The sequence below is a fragment of the Pristis pectinata genome, chromosome 17, assembly GCF_009764475.1.
Source record: "Pristis pectinata isolate sPriPec2 chromosome 17, sPriPec2.1.pri, whole genome shotgun sequence".
In the NCBI taxonomy this organism is placed as follows: domain Eukaryota; kingdom Metazoa; phylum Chordata; class Chondrichthyes; order Rhinopristiformes; family Pristidae; genus Pristis; species Pristis pectinata.
This window is the reverse complement of record NC_067421.1, coordinates 19563245-19579319: the sequence shown is the minus strand read 5'-3', so window position 1 is coordinate 19579319 and position 16075 is coordinate 19563245. Positions and strand designations below refer to the sequence as shown.

Here is a 16075-nt window from a genome sequence, read left to right as displayed (position 1 = left end):
TCCTGCATTGGGATGCAAAGTCAAAAGAAATCCTTGTACTGCAGGTACAAAGTAATCACTTTATCTTCTGTCCCTTTCCCACAGCCAAGTTAAATATATTGAGTAAGGTGACATTACAGAACTGCTCAGAGACAGTTTCTCCCCGTGTTTGTGTGGGTTTCCTCCGGGTGCTCTGGTTTCCTCCCACATTCCAAATATGTGCAGGTTAGGAAGTTGTGGGCATGCTAGGTTGGCACCGGAGACGTGGCAACACTTGCGGGCTGCCCCCAGAACACTCTACGCAAAAAGATGCATTTCACTGTGTGTTTCGATGTACATGTGACTAAAATATATCTTATCTTATCTAAAGACACAGAGGACAAAGAAGGAATCAGCTCTAATACAATTTGAAACCTGTCCTCTGGTGTGCAGCTAAATTACAATATAGATAAGTAAAAATACCACTTATTGACAATCTGAAGTGAGGCTGAAAATAGGAATGTGGAGGATTTTCATTGCATGAGCCTGTATATCAAAAGGGCAGCCTAAGGAGCGACACCCACAAAATGAGTAAAAACAAAGTCATCTAGTTCAAGCTACTAAGTGGTATAATTAAAATCTTGGGATATATTAATACACTGAATGTTTCCGAAGCTTCCCAAACTGAAACATTCAGCACTTTAAAAAGTTTAAAAATAAAGAACTTGTTAATCAGGTTAAAACAAAATCCTAAGACACTTTAAAACAAAAAATTCTTTAGATTTTACAAATCTAAATTTACAAGCCTTTAAGAGCTTTTAGAAAAAAAACTCTTAAAAGTATTAAGTTACCAAGATTTCTGAAAAGCTTCTAATTTACAAAACTTGAGACTTTTACAGCCATGGTTTCCATTTAGCTCAAAGAAAGAATAACCCTTGTCTTCTCTGTAGTTGGTGCAGAACTTTATGGCAAATTTGCAATTTCAGTGTCCAGCATTTAGCACAAGCTCCCCTCTCTTGTACCAGACTCCATGAGGTATCCAGTGTCTGTGTGCAGTCTGCTTCCTGGTAAGAAGTTGCTCTCAGCAATTTTCAGATTTCCACATTTACACACACATATTCAGAAATCTTTAGTTGCTAGCAGTTATGCAGACTAAAGGTGATAAATACTGAGTTTTAACATCATTACCCTACAAATTCTGGGTCAAAGTTAATCATGAACTATATGAACTATTAAAATAGGACACACTGCAGTACAAGATTATAGGTGTTTACCTTTTGTTCCCTTGGTATCTTCCGTCTCACTCACTTCTTCAGAATCATCTGAATCAAAGTTCAGATAATCATCTACCTTCTTTGCATCTTCCTTCTTTCCTGATAAACTGTCATTAGACCAGGTTGGTGCTTTGCTACGTTTCTTATGTACAGCAAGAAATTCTTCAAACTTGCTATCTTTCTTCAGCTTTAGAGAAAAAAAAAGCCAAGTCACATTTCTAACACATAAATTGCATACAAGGAATTGGATGAAAAAAAATCAAATGAAAAAAACCAAGACAACATCAAATTTCTACTCACATATTCTAGCTCTTCAATGGCAAGTTTCTTTTCTTTATCCTGTAACAGCAAATTAGAATGTTAAGTTCTTTTAGTGTTTTTCACCTAACCACAAAAGCTAAACTATTTAAAACCATTTATCAAATTTTGCTGGCTCTTGATTTGCCCTCAAAACTTGCAATTAATGACCTTCACTGAAATGGCGCAATGCTCAACTTCTACCACGGGGTGTCAGCAAAGCACTTATACAGAATACATTCAAAATATCAAATTCAATTTGGCATTAAATTCATCAATTGGAATTCATTCTTTTCAGTCCTTGCCCTCTTTAGTCCTTAAATCTTAATCGTTAAAATACACTATTTGTCCAATAGTTCATCCTAGTCCAGTTGCCCTTTTACCCTTTCTGTATCCCTATCAGCTTGCATTTCCAGCAACATAGAGAAAACATTCTAAAACACAATAATGCAAGCTGTAGTTTAAATGAGCATGCCATGATGCCTCCCTCTAAACTAATTATTTTCCTTGAGCAAAATAAAGAATGGAGACACAACTAAAGTTGAAGGTGAATTACAAAAATAATCTCCCAAAAATTTAAGTATCTGGAACTTTTGGAATTGTTATTGAGGGAATAAGAATCAAACATAAATTAGTTTTTCTAAGCTAGAAAGAGCTTTGAAAAGTAAATCTTTACAAAGATTTTTTTTGCTCTTTGTTCACTGAATATGGATTTCACTGATAAGGTGAGCATTCATTGTGCATCTCTAATTAATCACCAGATATTTCAAAGGGCAATTAAAAGTCAATCACATTGGTGTGTCTGGAGTTGCACAAAGACCTGACAGGGTAAGGATAATGCATTTCCCTCCCATTAGAAAGGAAATAGGTTGCAAGTTAAAAATGCACATGCAAGGTTGAAAGCAGATTTCTAGACTTTTTTTGCATTATCAAAGTTTCATGGACTCGACTACTGGTACTAGTATTTTGATTCCATATTGTTTAATTAGCTTTCTAAATTAATGTACCAATTTACAGGATACAAGTATCACTGGAAATCTCAGCATTTATTGGCCATCACTAATTGGTTTTGAGAAGGTGAAGGTGAGTCATCTTGAACAGCTGCATTCCTTCTTGTGAAGATACACCCACAGCGTTGATTGATAAGACAGTTCTAGCATTTAGTCCCAACAAAAATGAAGGAACAACACATTTTCAAGTCAGGATGCTGGGTGACTTGGAAGCAAACACTCATATTGCCATGCACCTGCTGCCCTCGTTCATCTAACTGCTAAAGATAACAGTTCTTGTATCTGTTGAAGTTGCCTAGACAACTGCAGAGCATTTTGTAGATGATACAGTGAGGTCACTGTGGACAGTCTGAATGTTTAAGATGGAGGATGGTGGATGGTGTCCATTATGTTGTCTGTTTTGCCCTGGCTGCACAGAGGATTTCTGGAGCATTTCTCTGTCAGAAATAAGCTAATTGTGGAAATTTTAAAATGCAGAAGTCACACCAATCTTAAAACATGCCAGTGATACCCATATCCTGTAAATGAGTGCATTACCATCTAGAAATCTGCTTTCAACCTCACATGTGCAATTTAACATCATTAGTTATTTTTCCCCATTCAGCTTAATTATTTCAATTTAATTAAATTAATATGCAATATGGTGGAGGTAAGAGTACTCTAACAATAGGAAATTATATCTAATGTGTATCCACATTCTCAAGCAGCGATTATATCAGCACAAGAAGACACAATTATACTGCAGACAACTTTCTGGATAATCATACATTTTGAGTAACTACATTTAACTATTTCCAAAATGTCCAGGAAAATGCAAAAATCACTGTTGCCTCTGGGATCCAGCTCCTTGGTTTGCTCATTGCAGGACTGCTCCCTGGCACTGCTATCAGGCAGCCACCCCAACATTTTTGTTAGCAGTATCCTGCTCCCAATGCCTCTGCCAAATGGACCCCTCTATCGACTACAGGATGCAACTCCTTATATTTCTGCTACTGTTGCCTCAACACAGACCACCAAAGAGAAGCACCAGTCGTTTCGGTTCAGAGTGCTGCAGAACAAATACTACATTTCACAAATACATTTATTTTGTTGCATATTCGCAAAATGTTTTGTGTATATAACAGAATGCCAGAGACATGCCATCACTGCTTGACTGATGAACCACATCTCACAAACAATGGAAGTCTGTAATACCATCACAACTGACAGGCAAAGGACACCATGTGTTTTTAACTACAAACATGTTCAAAATGAAGTGACAGAGTTTAACAACTTGAAAAGGGCAACTTGAAGGCAGTGCAAAAAAAATGAACTCTGAAAAATTTAATTGTTAGGAAATTAGCTTTCAACAGCTTCTGACTGACCAGCCTCCTCACTGACCATCAACACAGGTGCCCTTAAGGTTGCGTGCTTAGCCCCCTGCTCTACTCTTTACACCTACAACTACATGTCCAAGCACAGCTCCATCTGCAAATTTGCCAATGACTCCACTGTTGTTAGCCGAATCACGGATGGTGATTAAATTGAAATAATTAAGCTGAATGGGGAAAAATAACTAATGATGTTAAAATGCACATGTGAGGTTGAAAGCAGATTTCTAGATGGTAATGCACTCATTTACAGGATATGGGTATCACTGGCAGGTTTTAAGATTGGTGTGACTTCTGCATTTTAAAATTTCCACAATTAGCTACAGGAGTGAGATAAAACACATGGTTGACTGGTGCTGCAATAACAACCTCATGCTCATCGTCAATAAACCAAGGAGCTAATTATTGACTTCAGAAAGGGGAAGTCGGGAGACCACGTGTCAGTTCTCATTGGTGGGTCAGAGGTGGACAAAGCTAGCAGCTTAAAATTAACAGCATTAACATCTTGGAAGACCAGTTCTGGGCCCAGCACATAGATGTAATCATGAAAAAGGCATGCCAGTGCCTCTACTTTCATAGAAGCTTCAGGAGATTTGGCACATCGCCAAATATTCAAACAAGAACTTCTACAGATGTACTGTTGAAAGTATCCTGACTGGTTGCACCATGGTCTGGCATGGCAATTCCAACACAGAGGAATGCGAGAGGTTGCAGAGAGTACTGGACACAGCCCAGTCCATCATAGGCACAGCCTTCCCCACCATTGAAAGCATCTACATGAGACACCGCCCCAAGACGGCAGCATATATGTATCATCAAAGATCCCCACCATCCGGGTCATGCCTTCTTGCTGCTACCATCAAGAAGGAGGTACAGAAGCCTGAAGTCCTACACCACCAGGTTCAGGAACAGCTACTTTGCAACAGCCATCAGGTTCTTGAACCAACCAGCACAACCCTAACCCTACTTCTGCAATGGAACACTGTGCACCACCATGGACTTGTCTCTGATTGTGCTTTTTATTTTCCGCACTAATTTCTCATTTTGCAGAGTTTTTCTTCCACTATCTTGTATAATTTCTATTCTGTGTTGTCTTTGCCTTTGATACTGCTGTAAGCAAGTTTTTCATTGTACCCGCACCTCAGTGTACTTGTGCATTTGACAATAAACTTGATTTGATTTGACTTGCAGGAAAGAGGTGGCCCTAGCAACCAACTTTCAAATTTCCAAATGTCAAGAATTGCAGCCAATTGAAAAAAATGACCTTTTTTTGCAGGCAGGAAGAGCAGAGATGCTGAACACTAATGACATCCATTAATATGTCATTTAAGCTATCATATTTTGAAGATAGGCATGGGAAAACAAGCAAAAGAATTGGAGATCAAGCCAGCTAGCTGGGTTGGAGTGCTTTTCAGCTGTTCTGATTAACTTGGTCTAGCAATTTGTTTATCTGACACAGGTCACATTTGTTTTTGTAGTTGGCATGTGAAGTAGTAATACATTTTTGTTACATAATTCTTAGAAATAGTCAACACAATTCAAAATTCAATGCTGAAGAAATTTAATGAATAACACTTAGATTATGATTTCTGAATAGACTGAAAGTTAAATGTCAGTTCATCATCTTTACTCCATCAGTGCTTTGAAGGCATAAATGAAGGCGTATTACACCAAGGTTGCCAACAAATTCACTCAAGCCCATTAGTTTAGATTTTTTTTTCCACCATTAAAATGACTTTTACTATCAAGTATGGTTGAGGGTGGGAGGTGAATTCTTTTAGGATGCATAAAATAACTGCCATGTGATTTTTAATATTGTTCTATCTTTAGAGGTCAATACTGAAACTGTAGAAATAAGCAGTGATGCCATATTGAAGACGCAAGGGACTGCAGATGCTGGAACCTGGAACGACAAAAACCCAAAATGCTGGAGAAACTCAGCGGGTCAGGCAGCATCTGCGGAGGCAGAGGGATAGTCGACGTTTTGGGTCAAGACCCCAAGTCAGGGATGCTATATTGCCCCTGCTATTGCTGCACACAACTCAGTTAAAATTTAAAGAACATACAGTTAGAATATTAATGTGGACCCAGATATTAGAAAGTTAGCTCAGTAAAAAATGTTCCTACTCAGTTTCATTCTGGTATTTTAAAAATAAGAACTGCTTAAAAGGTTTCTGTTCTTAACAGTGGAATTCTCTTTATGAACAGGATTACTTGTAACTTTTGTAGATCAATGAGGACAAAAGCAATAAAGTAAATCTGTGCAACTTTGCTTGAGAATCAAAGCAATTTATAATTAAAGCAAACCAGTCAAATGCTTTAGTTTGAGTTAATTCTTGCAATATCATGAACAAATTCACCCACCCACCAGTGATATGATCTCTAGAAGAACCAACAAAATATCAGACATTTCTTATTGCACCATATACATAATATAACATTTGTTAAGCTCAAAATAATGGTAACACTTTTGAATTGCACTTAGAACATAGTAATTTAAAGTGACTTGAATTTTATTAAAATCGCAACTATAAATCTATTTACCATTACTTATGTTATTTGTAATCTATCTGTAATCGGGTTTACAGATGATTGGTTTTCAATACAATTATCATGTACCTTTTCCTTAGTTTGACCTTGTTGCTCTTTTGGCATTTTTGGATTTTCCTCAGTTGAATTTTTTTGTGAGTGCTTACTCCATGGTCTGGGCAATCCAGGGTCCCCAAACGATTTACAGAACTCCACCTATAATAAGCAGGTTGTCTATTAGTGTTAGCTCAAAGTTGCAGCAGCAAAAAATTTCTTCACACCTTTTAATAGCTAATTTAAAATTTAGCAGAGGTCAAATTCTCAAAGTTACAAATAGTATGTAAGATTTTTAATAGTTTCTGTTTGGTTCAAGACACAGCCCACCAAAATATTATGCTTGTCCCCACTACGTGTGCACAAATCAATTCTCCCATTTACCAAACAGATACCAGTATGTACATCACTGGCCATTACACCTAACATTTGGTGAAAACCTTACCTATTTTTTTAAATTTCCTTTAGACAATTGCAGTTTAATTTTCAATACAACAGTGCATGGCAGCCTCAATCATATTAATGCAAGCCACTGAAAATGCCTTGCAGACAACTCTACACACACAGCAACAGCCCATTCAGCCCTATTTTCCAAATGGATGTTTCTTCTTCTTCTTAAGTAAACAAAATAGAAATAGCAGCCACTACGGACAGGAGCTTAAGCAAGAACTTTCGCTGGTCTTTGGACACATAAGGACACAGGGACTCCTTTTCATACTATGCACTTCTCTTCCCTGATCAGTAAAATCAACCCCACCAGAGATAACCATACATTACAGCAGAATGCATCTCCAAATGATTGTGACAACACTTACACATGGACCGATAGTTTTCCTTTATAATCTTTTCAAGGTATGGGTATTGGTTAAAGAACAAGTTCAGGTATTAGTTGCAAAAGTAACATTGCAGGGCAGGAAGCAAGATTTTAAAATTCCCAATAATTTGCTTCTGTTCCAAGAGCTCAGCCTTTGTCCCTCGTCAATTTCTATTGGTATTGGTTTATTATTGTCACTTGTACCGAGGTACAGTGAAAAACTTGTCTTACAAACCGATCATACAGGTCAATTCATTACACAGTGCAGTTACATTGGGTTAGTACAGAGTGCATTAATATAGTACAGGTAAAAACAGTAACAGTACAGAGTAAAGTGTCATAGCAACAGAGAAAGTGCAGTACAATAAGGTGCAAGGTCACAACAAGGTAGATCGTGAGGTTATAGTCTATCTCATTGTATGCTATTCTATGCTATTCAACTTGGTAAACCACTCCAACATTCTCCATTTTATTTTCATTCTAGTGGCAGACTGGCTCAGGTAGTAGAGCTACTGCCTTACAGCTGCAGCAAAAGGGTTCACTCCTGACCTTGGATTCTGCCAGAGTTTGCATGTTCTCCATGACCATTTCCTCTAGGTGCTCCAGTTTCCCCCCACATCCCAAGCACGTGGGTTTGTAGGCTAATTGGCCATTGTAAATTGTCCCTAGTATGTAGGTGTGTGGTAGAATCTGGTGAGAGCTGATGGGAATGTAGGGGGAATAAAATGGGTTAGTGTAAAATTTGTGTAAATGCGTGCTTGATGGAGAGCAATATGACTCCAAGATTACCTTCAATGAAGTGTCTATGTAACAGCATTTCTACATTTAAAACAACCAAATGTCTGCTATAGCTTCTCTTCTCTTCATTACATCAAAAGCTGCTTGGGATCAACCTTCCACTCTTACTCTTCATTTCTAACGATGCCCTTCAATGACGTCATTCACAAGCATGTGGTCAGCAGCCATACAGTAGCGTGCAAAAGTTTGGGCACCCCTGGTCAAAATTTCTGCTACTGTGAATAGCTAAGCAAGTAAAAGATGACCTGATTTCCAAAAGGCATAAAGTTAAAGATGACACATTTCTTTAATATCTTAAGCAAGATTACTTTTTTATTTCCATCTTCTACAGTTTCAAAGTAACAATAAAGGAAAAGGGCCTGAAGAAAAGTTTGGGCACCCTGCATGGTCAGTACTTAGTAACACCCCCTTGACAAGTATCACAGCTTGTAAACGCTTTCTGCAGCCAGCTAAGAGTCTTTCAATTCTTGTTTGGGGGATTTTCGCCCATTTTTTCCTTGCAAAAGGCTTCTAGTTCCGTGAGATTCTTGGGGCCGTCTTGTCATGCACTGCTCTTTTGAGGTCTATCCACAGATTTTGATGATTTTTTAGGTCGGGGGACTGTGAGGGCCATGCCAAAATTTCAAGCTTGTGCCTCGAGGTAGTCCATTGTGGATTTTGAGGTGTGTTTAGGATTGTTATCCTGTTGTAGAAGCCATCCTCTTTTCATCTTCAGCTTTTTTTTACAGACAGTGTGACGTTTGCTTCCAGAATTTGCTGGTATTTAATTGAATTCATTCTTCCCTCTACCAGTGAAATGTTCCCCGTGCCACTGGGCTGCAACACAAGCCCAAAGCTATGATTGATCCACCCCCGTGCTTAACAGTTGGAGAGGTGTTCTTTTCATGAAATTCTGCACCCTCTTTTGTGCAAACATACCTTTGCTCATTGCATCCAAGAAGTTCTATTTTAACTTCATCAGTCCACAGGACTTGTTTCCAAAATGCATCAGGCTTGTTTAGATGTTCCTTTGCAAACTTCTGACGCTAAATTTTGTGGTGAGGACGCAGGAAAGGTTTTCTTCTGATGACTCTTCCATGAAGGTCATATTTGTGCAGGTGTCGCTGCACAGTAGAACAGTGTACCACCACTCTAGAGTCTGCTAAATCTTCCTGAAGGCCTTTTGCAGTCAAACGGGGGTTTTGATTTGCCTTTCTAGCAATCCTACGAGCAGTTCTCTTGGAAAGTTTTCTTGATCTTCCAGATCTCAACTTGACCTCCACTGTTCCTGTTAACTGCCATTTTCTTAATACATTACGAACTGAGGAAACGGCTACATGAAAACGCTTTGCTATCTTCTTATAGCCTTCTCCTGCTTTGTGGGCATTTATTTTAATTTTCAGAGTGCTAGGCAACTGCTTAGAGGAGCCCATGGCTGCTGATTGTTAGGACAAGGTTTGAGGAGTCAGGGTATTTATAAAGCTTTGAAATTTGCATCACCTGGCCTTTCCTACCGATGACTGTGAACAAGCCATAGCCCTAACAAGCTAATGAAGGTCTGAGACCTTGCTAAAGTTATCCGAGAGCTCAAATCTCTTGGGTTGCCCAAACTTTTGCATGGTTCTCCTTTCCTTTTTTTTCCCCTTCTAATATTGTACAAAACAAAAATAATACACTAATCTTGCTTAAAATGTTGAAAAGAATGTTTCACCTTTAACTTTCTGACTTTTGGACATCAGTTCATCTTCTACTCAACTATTCACAGAAAGAGAAATTTTGACCAGGGGTGCCCAAACTTTTGCATGCCACTGTATGTACACTGGCAATTTAGCCCTACCAATCTGCCACCTCCCACAAACAGTCACAAAGAAGCCAAAACTTCTTCCAACCGTGGAGTCATAGGCTTGGACCAGGAAATCAGTGGCAAGTAATAGCCCTTGCTGCTAACTTCACAAAAAAAAACTTGCCTTAAAAATCTAGCAACCTTTGTGGCGTATATTTGATCTTTACCAAATAAATTAACATTTCATTCTCATGTTAGCTATGGATGATATGGATCATCAGCAGCAACGACGGCAACAAGTCAGTCAAGTAACACAGAAGATTACCCATGGAAAACAATGTAGGGGCTAACACAATAGTAGGCAATTAAGTCTTTCATCTAATAAGAATGTGGATTAAGAATAAGAATGTTAAAAACGTTCATTCAAGAATTAGAAATGAATAATTTTAAATACCATGATATTTTGCAAAAGTAAATTAGAAATGACATAAAAAGTTTCCTAGGACCAATGAAGTTTTTCAGAAATAATGGCTTAGTATATCATTTAAAATTCAACAGAAAAGAGCAATGTTTACCCCAGCTTTTTTTTTGCAAGAGTGGTTCATAAATACCTGAGATTCTGTTTAGGTTGGTGATTTCTATTTATTCCTATATTTGAAAACTATGAAAATGCACCCAGTAGGGTAACAAGGTAAAAATAGCAGAAGCTCTTGGATTTTACTGTGCCATGTATGAATGGCAGAAGTTGCAGTCAATTTCACAATGTAATGACAGTGAATGCTGGCAATTTTGGCAGGTAATTAGTCTTAAAATCCAGACCATTGTCTTCTGTCTTCTCCAGAATTCTTATCCCTTGCTTCTAAGTGCTTCTTCTTTCCAGTAACTCACTCAGTTGTAATTACACCTCAAGTTATGTGAAATATTGTGTTGTCCAGAGTTGAACTAAAAACTGCCTGCCTATTACCCACCATTTCCTAGCCACCAATGAAACATTTGTCTATTGGTTCCAGACTTGCATTCCCAATTTTCAGCTCATCAATTTCCCATCCTCCCAATGTTCTGCAATTCCAACTGCATGCATCATCCATGAGATTGCTGATCCATAATGCTACTTCCCTAATTTTCAAAAAGACTTTTGTCCTCTTTAATTTTGCCTATGGCCCCATCTTACTTGATACAATAGCTTTTATTCATTTCAATTTTCCTGTATCTGTCAGTCTTATAACCTCTAATGATGGATATAGGAAAATTGAAATGAATAAAAGCTATTGTGTATTTAAAATTATTCATTTCTAATTCTTGAATGAAAGTTTATAACATTTCATATTGACCATAAAACCATGAGACATAGGAGCAGAATTAGGCTATTCGGCCCATCGGGTCTGCTCCGCCATACAATCACAGCTGATTATTTTTCCCTTTCAACCCCATTCTCCTGCCTTCTCCCCATAACCTTTGATACCCTTTCTAATCAAGAACATACCAACCTCCGCTTTCAGTATACCCAATGACTTGGCCTCCACAGCTGTCTGTGCCAATGAATTCCACAAATTCACCACCCCCTGGCTAAAGAAATTCTCCTCATCTCTATTCTAAAGGGACATCCTTCTATTCTGAGGCTGTGCCCTCTGGTCCTAGACTCTCCCACTACTGGAAACATCCTCTTCACGTACATTCTATCCAGGCCTTTCAATATTAGGTAGGTTTCAATGAGATCCCCCCTCATCCTTCTAAACTCCAGCAAGTATAGACCCAGCGCCATCAAATGCTCCTCATACATTAACCTTTTCATTCCAGAATCATTCTCATAAACCTCCTCTCGACCCTCTCCAACATCAGCACACCATTCCTTAGATATAGGGCTCAAAATTGCTCACAATACTCCAAATGTGGTCTAACCAATGCCTTATAAAGCCTCAGCATTACATCCTTACTTTTATATTCTAGTCCTCTCACAATGAATGCCAACATTGCATCTGCCTTCCTTACTACCAACTCAACCTGCAAGTTAACCTTTAGGGAATCCTGCGCTAGGACTCCCAAGTCCCTTTGCACCTCCAAATTTTGAGTTCGCTCCCCGTTTAGAAAATAGTTTACGCCTATGTTGTATTCCATCTGCAATTTCTTTGCCTATTCTCCCAACCTGTCCAAGTCCTTCTGCAGAAAACCCGCTTTCTCAACACTACCTGCCCCTCCACCTATCTTTGTATTATCTGCAAACTTGGCCACAAAGCCATCAATTCCGTCATCCAGATCATTAACATATAATGTGAAAAGTAGCAGATCCATCATCAACCCCTGCAGAACACTACCAGTCACTGGCAGCCAACCAGAAAAGGCCCCCCTTGTTCCCACTCTTTGCCTTCTGCCAGTCAGCCAATCCTCTATCCAAGCTAGTACCTTTCCTGGTACTACCACAGGCTCCTATCTTGTTTAGCAGCCTCACGTGCAGCACCTCGTCAAAGGCCATTTAGAAATCCAAGTAAACAACATCCACCGGCTCTCTTTTGTCTATCCTGCTTGTTACTTCTTCAAAGAATTCCAACAGATTTGTCAGGCAAGATCTTCCCCTTAAGGAAACCATGCTGACTTCGGCCTATTTTATCATGTGCTTCCAAGCACCCCGAAAACTCATCCTTAATAATGGACTCTAACATCTTACCAACTATTGAAGTCAGGCTAACTGGTCTATAATTTCCCTTCTTTTGCCTCCCTCCCCTTTTAAAGAGTGGAGTGACATTTGCGATATTCCAGTCCTCTGGATCCATTCCTGAATCTAGTGATCACTACTAATGCCCCCTCAAACTCTTTAGCTACCTCTTTCAGAACCTTGGGGTGTAGTCCATCCAGTTCAGGTGACTTATCCACTGTCAGCCACAATTGCCTCATCTTCCCTTTAAGTGCTTCTTCTTCGAGATGAAATTATCTGAATTACTCCCACAAACTCCTGCCATTGCTGCTCTACCGCCATCCCTGCTAGGGTCCCCTTTCAATCAACTTTGGCCAGCTCCTCTCTCACGCCTCTGTCGTTACCTTTACTCAACTGCAATACCAATACATCTCATTTTAGCTTCTCCCTCTCATACTGCAGGGTGAATTCTATCGTATTATGATCACTGCCTCCTAAGGGTTCCTTTACTTTAAGTTCCCTAATCAAATCTGGTTCATTGCACAACACCAAGTCCAGAATTTCCTTTTCTTTGGTGGACTCAACCACAAGGTGCTCTAAAAAGCCACCTTGTCGGCATTCTCCAAATTCCTTCTCTTGGGATCCAGTGCCATCCTGTTTTTCCCAGTTTGCCTGCATATTGAAGTCCCCCATGACTACCATAACATTGTCTTTCTTACATGCCTTTTCCATCTCCTGTTGTAACTTTCACCCCCCATCCTGGCTACAATTCGGAGGGCTGTATATAACTCCCATCAGAGTCTTCTTATTCTTGCAGTTTCTTAACTCTACCCACAAGGATTCCACATCTTCTGATCCTATGGCACTTCTCGCTAAGGACCTGATTTCAACAGAGCCACTCCACCCCTATGCCCACCTGCCTGTCTTTTTGATACGATGTGCATCCTTGGATGTTTAGATCCCACATGTAATTTTTTTTCAGCTACGACTTTGTGATGCCCACATTGTATCTGCCAATTTCTAACTGTGCTATAAGCTCATCTACCTTGTTTCGTATACTGCATGCATTCAAATATAACACCTTCAGTCCTGTATTCACCATCCCTCTTCTCAAATTTATCTCCACGTTGCCTTAAGTTAAATTCTCAACCCTTTCTAAACATTGTCTTATTTTTTACTCTGGAGACTTCAGTAACCTCTCCTGTGCCCTCCTTCCCTTTTAACTTATCCATACCTTTCCAGTCTGTTGAACCCACCACCCAATATATGCATATTGTGCATATGCTCATTGGCAAATACTTAAAATGTCAGATTAAATTATTTCCAGGCTTGTCGTCATTCTTACTTCAAGCCAAGCTGCTGCCTTGCTACCTCTTGACTATAGTCTGCAATAAAATAATTAAATAACTAGATTTTTGCACACCACTTCTTGAAAACCAACTGCAATTCAAGTCCAAAAGTTATATACTGTTCTGGGAAGATACTCCATAATACCTGTTATTATAATGGATTAATACAAAGTCCTGTTACTGATCACCAAGAGAGGGAAAAGTAGGTTTGATAGGTGGTGTCTAGAGTTGCCCTGAATTGACAGTGGTATTGATCAATCAGCTCACTGTTGCATTGTTTGTTTTGCAGATGTTCTATCAAGCAGTTAGCAGCATGACTAACTTTTGCATTATCAGATTATATAAAGCCAAATTCCCAGCATGAAGATGGCTCTCTCTAAAGGCACCTTTTCTTTAGTTGTCATGTGGTACATAATCTAGAAAATAAACCATTGCTGTCAAAATGCTACATCAATGTTATTGCAGATGAAAGAGATTGACACAACAAAGCAACAAGAAAAATAAATCTAGTATCTTAAAAATACCACATTTCAATATAAAACATAAAATGTTAACCCAATTGTGGTTAATACTTTGAAGATTGACAGGCCTTATAAAACATTAAACCTACAACACCAGGACAACGATGAAATAATTTTAATATGATTCTTTTTTTACTAAAAATAAATTATCAAGATTCAAGAATACTTACTATAATCTTGGAAGTATCGATGTAGGTCTTATTGAAATGTTTTAAAGCAGCTTGTGCTTCCTCTTCTGTTTTGAAGCCAACAAATCCAAATTTTCTAAACTTTCCATCTTTTGTGAATTTTAATATACAGTCTGTTAATGTTCCAAAGGCACCAAAGAGAGATTTAAAACGTTCTTCTTTCATCTGGGAAACGAAAAATTACATATAAACAACCCAAGATCAAATAAGACATACACTTACAGTGGCATGCAAACGTTTGGGCACCCCTGGTCAAAATTTCTGTTACTGTGAACAGCTAAGCGAGTAAAAGATGACCTGATTTCCAAAAGGCATAAAGTTAAAGATGACACATTTGTTTAATATTTTAAGCAAGATTATTTTTTTATTTCCATCTTTTACAGTTTCAAAATAACAAAAAAAAAGGACCTGAAGCAAAAGTTTGGGCACCTTGCATGGTCAGTACTTAGTAACACCCCCTTTGGCAAGTATCACAGCTTGTAAACACTTTCTGTAGCCAGCTAAGAGTCTTTAAATTCTTGTTTGGGGTATTTTTGCCCATTCTTCCTTGCGAAAGGTTTCTAGTTCTGTGAGATTCTTGGGCCGTCTTGCATGCACTGCTCTTTTGAGGTCTATCTGCAGATTTCTGATGATTCTTAGGCCGGGGGACTGTGAGGGTTGTGGCAAAACCTTCAGCTTATGCTTCTTGAGGTAGTCCATTGTGGATTTTGAGGTGTATTTAGGATAGTTATCCTGTTGTAGAAGCCATCCTCTTTTCATCTTCAGCTTTTTTTTTTACAGATGGTGTGATGTTTGCTTCCAGAATTTGCTGGTATTTAATTGAATTCATTCCTCCCTCTAGCAGTGAAATATTCCCCGTGCCACTGGCTGCAACACAAGCCCAAAGCATGATCGATCCACTCCTGTGCTTAACAGTCAGAGAGGTGTTCTTTTCATGAAATTCTGCAGCTTTTTTTCTCCAAACTTTCCTGCGTCCTCACCACAAAATTCAGCTTCAGAAGTTTGCAAAGGAACATCTAAACAAGCCTGATGCATTTTGGAAACAAGTCCTGTGGACTGATGAAGTTAAAATAGAACTTTTTGGATGCAATGAGCAAAGGTATGTTTGCACAAAAAAGGGTGCAGAATTGCATGAAAAGAACATCTCTCCAGCTGTTAAGCACAGGGGTGGATTGATCATGCTTGGGGCTTGTGTTGCAGCCAGTGGCACGGGGAATATTTCACTGCTAGAGGGAAGAATGAATTCAATTAAATACCAGCAAATTCTGGAAGCAAACATCACACCATCTGTAAAAAAAAAGCTGAAGATGAAAAGAGGATGGCTTCTACAACAGGATAACTATCCTAAATACACCTCAAAATCCACAATGGACTACCTCAAGAAGCATAAGCTGAAGGTTTTGCCACGGCCCTCACAGTCCCCCGACCTAAACATTATCGGAAATCTGTGGAAAGATCTCAAAAGAGCAGTGCATGCAAGACGGCCCAAGAATCTCACAGAACTAGAAGACCTTTGCAAGGA

General features: G+C 38.9%; 1 protein-coding gene across 2 annotated transcripts in view; it reads right to left on the bottom strand.

The window, feature by feature from the left end:
- rbm19 (RNA binding motif protein 19) overlaps window positions 1–16075 on the bottom strand; it is a 216903-nt gene that overhangs the window by 196908 nt on the left and 3920 nt on the right. For both annotated transcript variants that reach the window (XM_052032338.1, XM_052032340.1), the window contains exons 2-5: window positions 14536–14718; window positions 6529–6654; window positions 1533–1571; window positions 1233–1419 (exon numbers count right to left, since the gene is read on the bottom strand). In XM_052032338.1, coding sequence (XP_051888298.1) covers window positions 1233–1419; window positions 1533–1571; window positions 6529–6654; window positions 14536–14718 — 535 coding nt within the window. The remainder of the gene's footprint in view (window positions 1–1232; window positions 1420–1532; window positions 1572–6528; window positions 6655–14535; window positions 14719–16075) is intronic.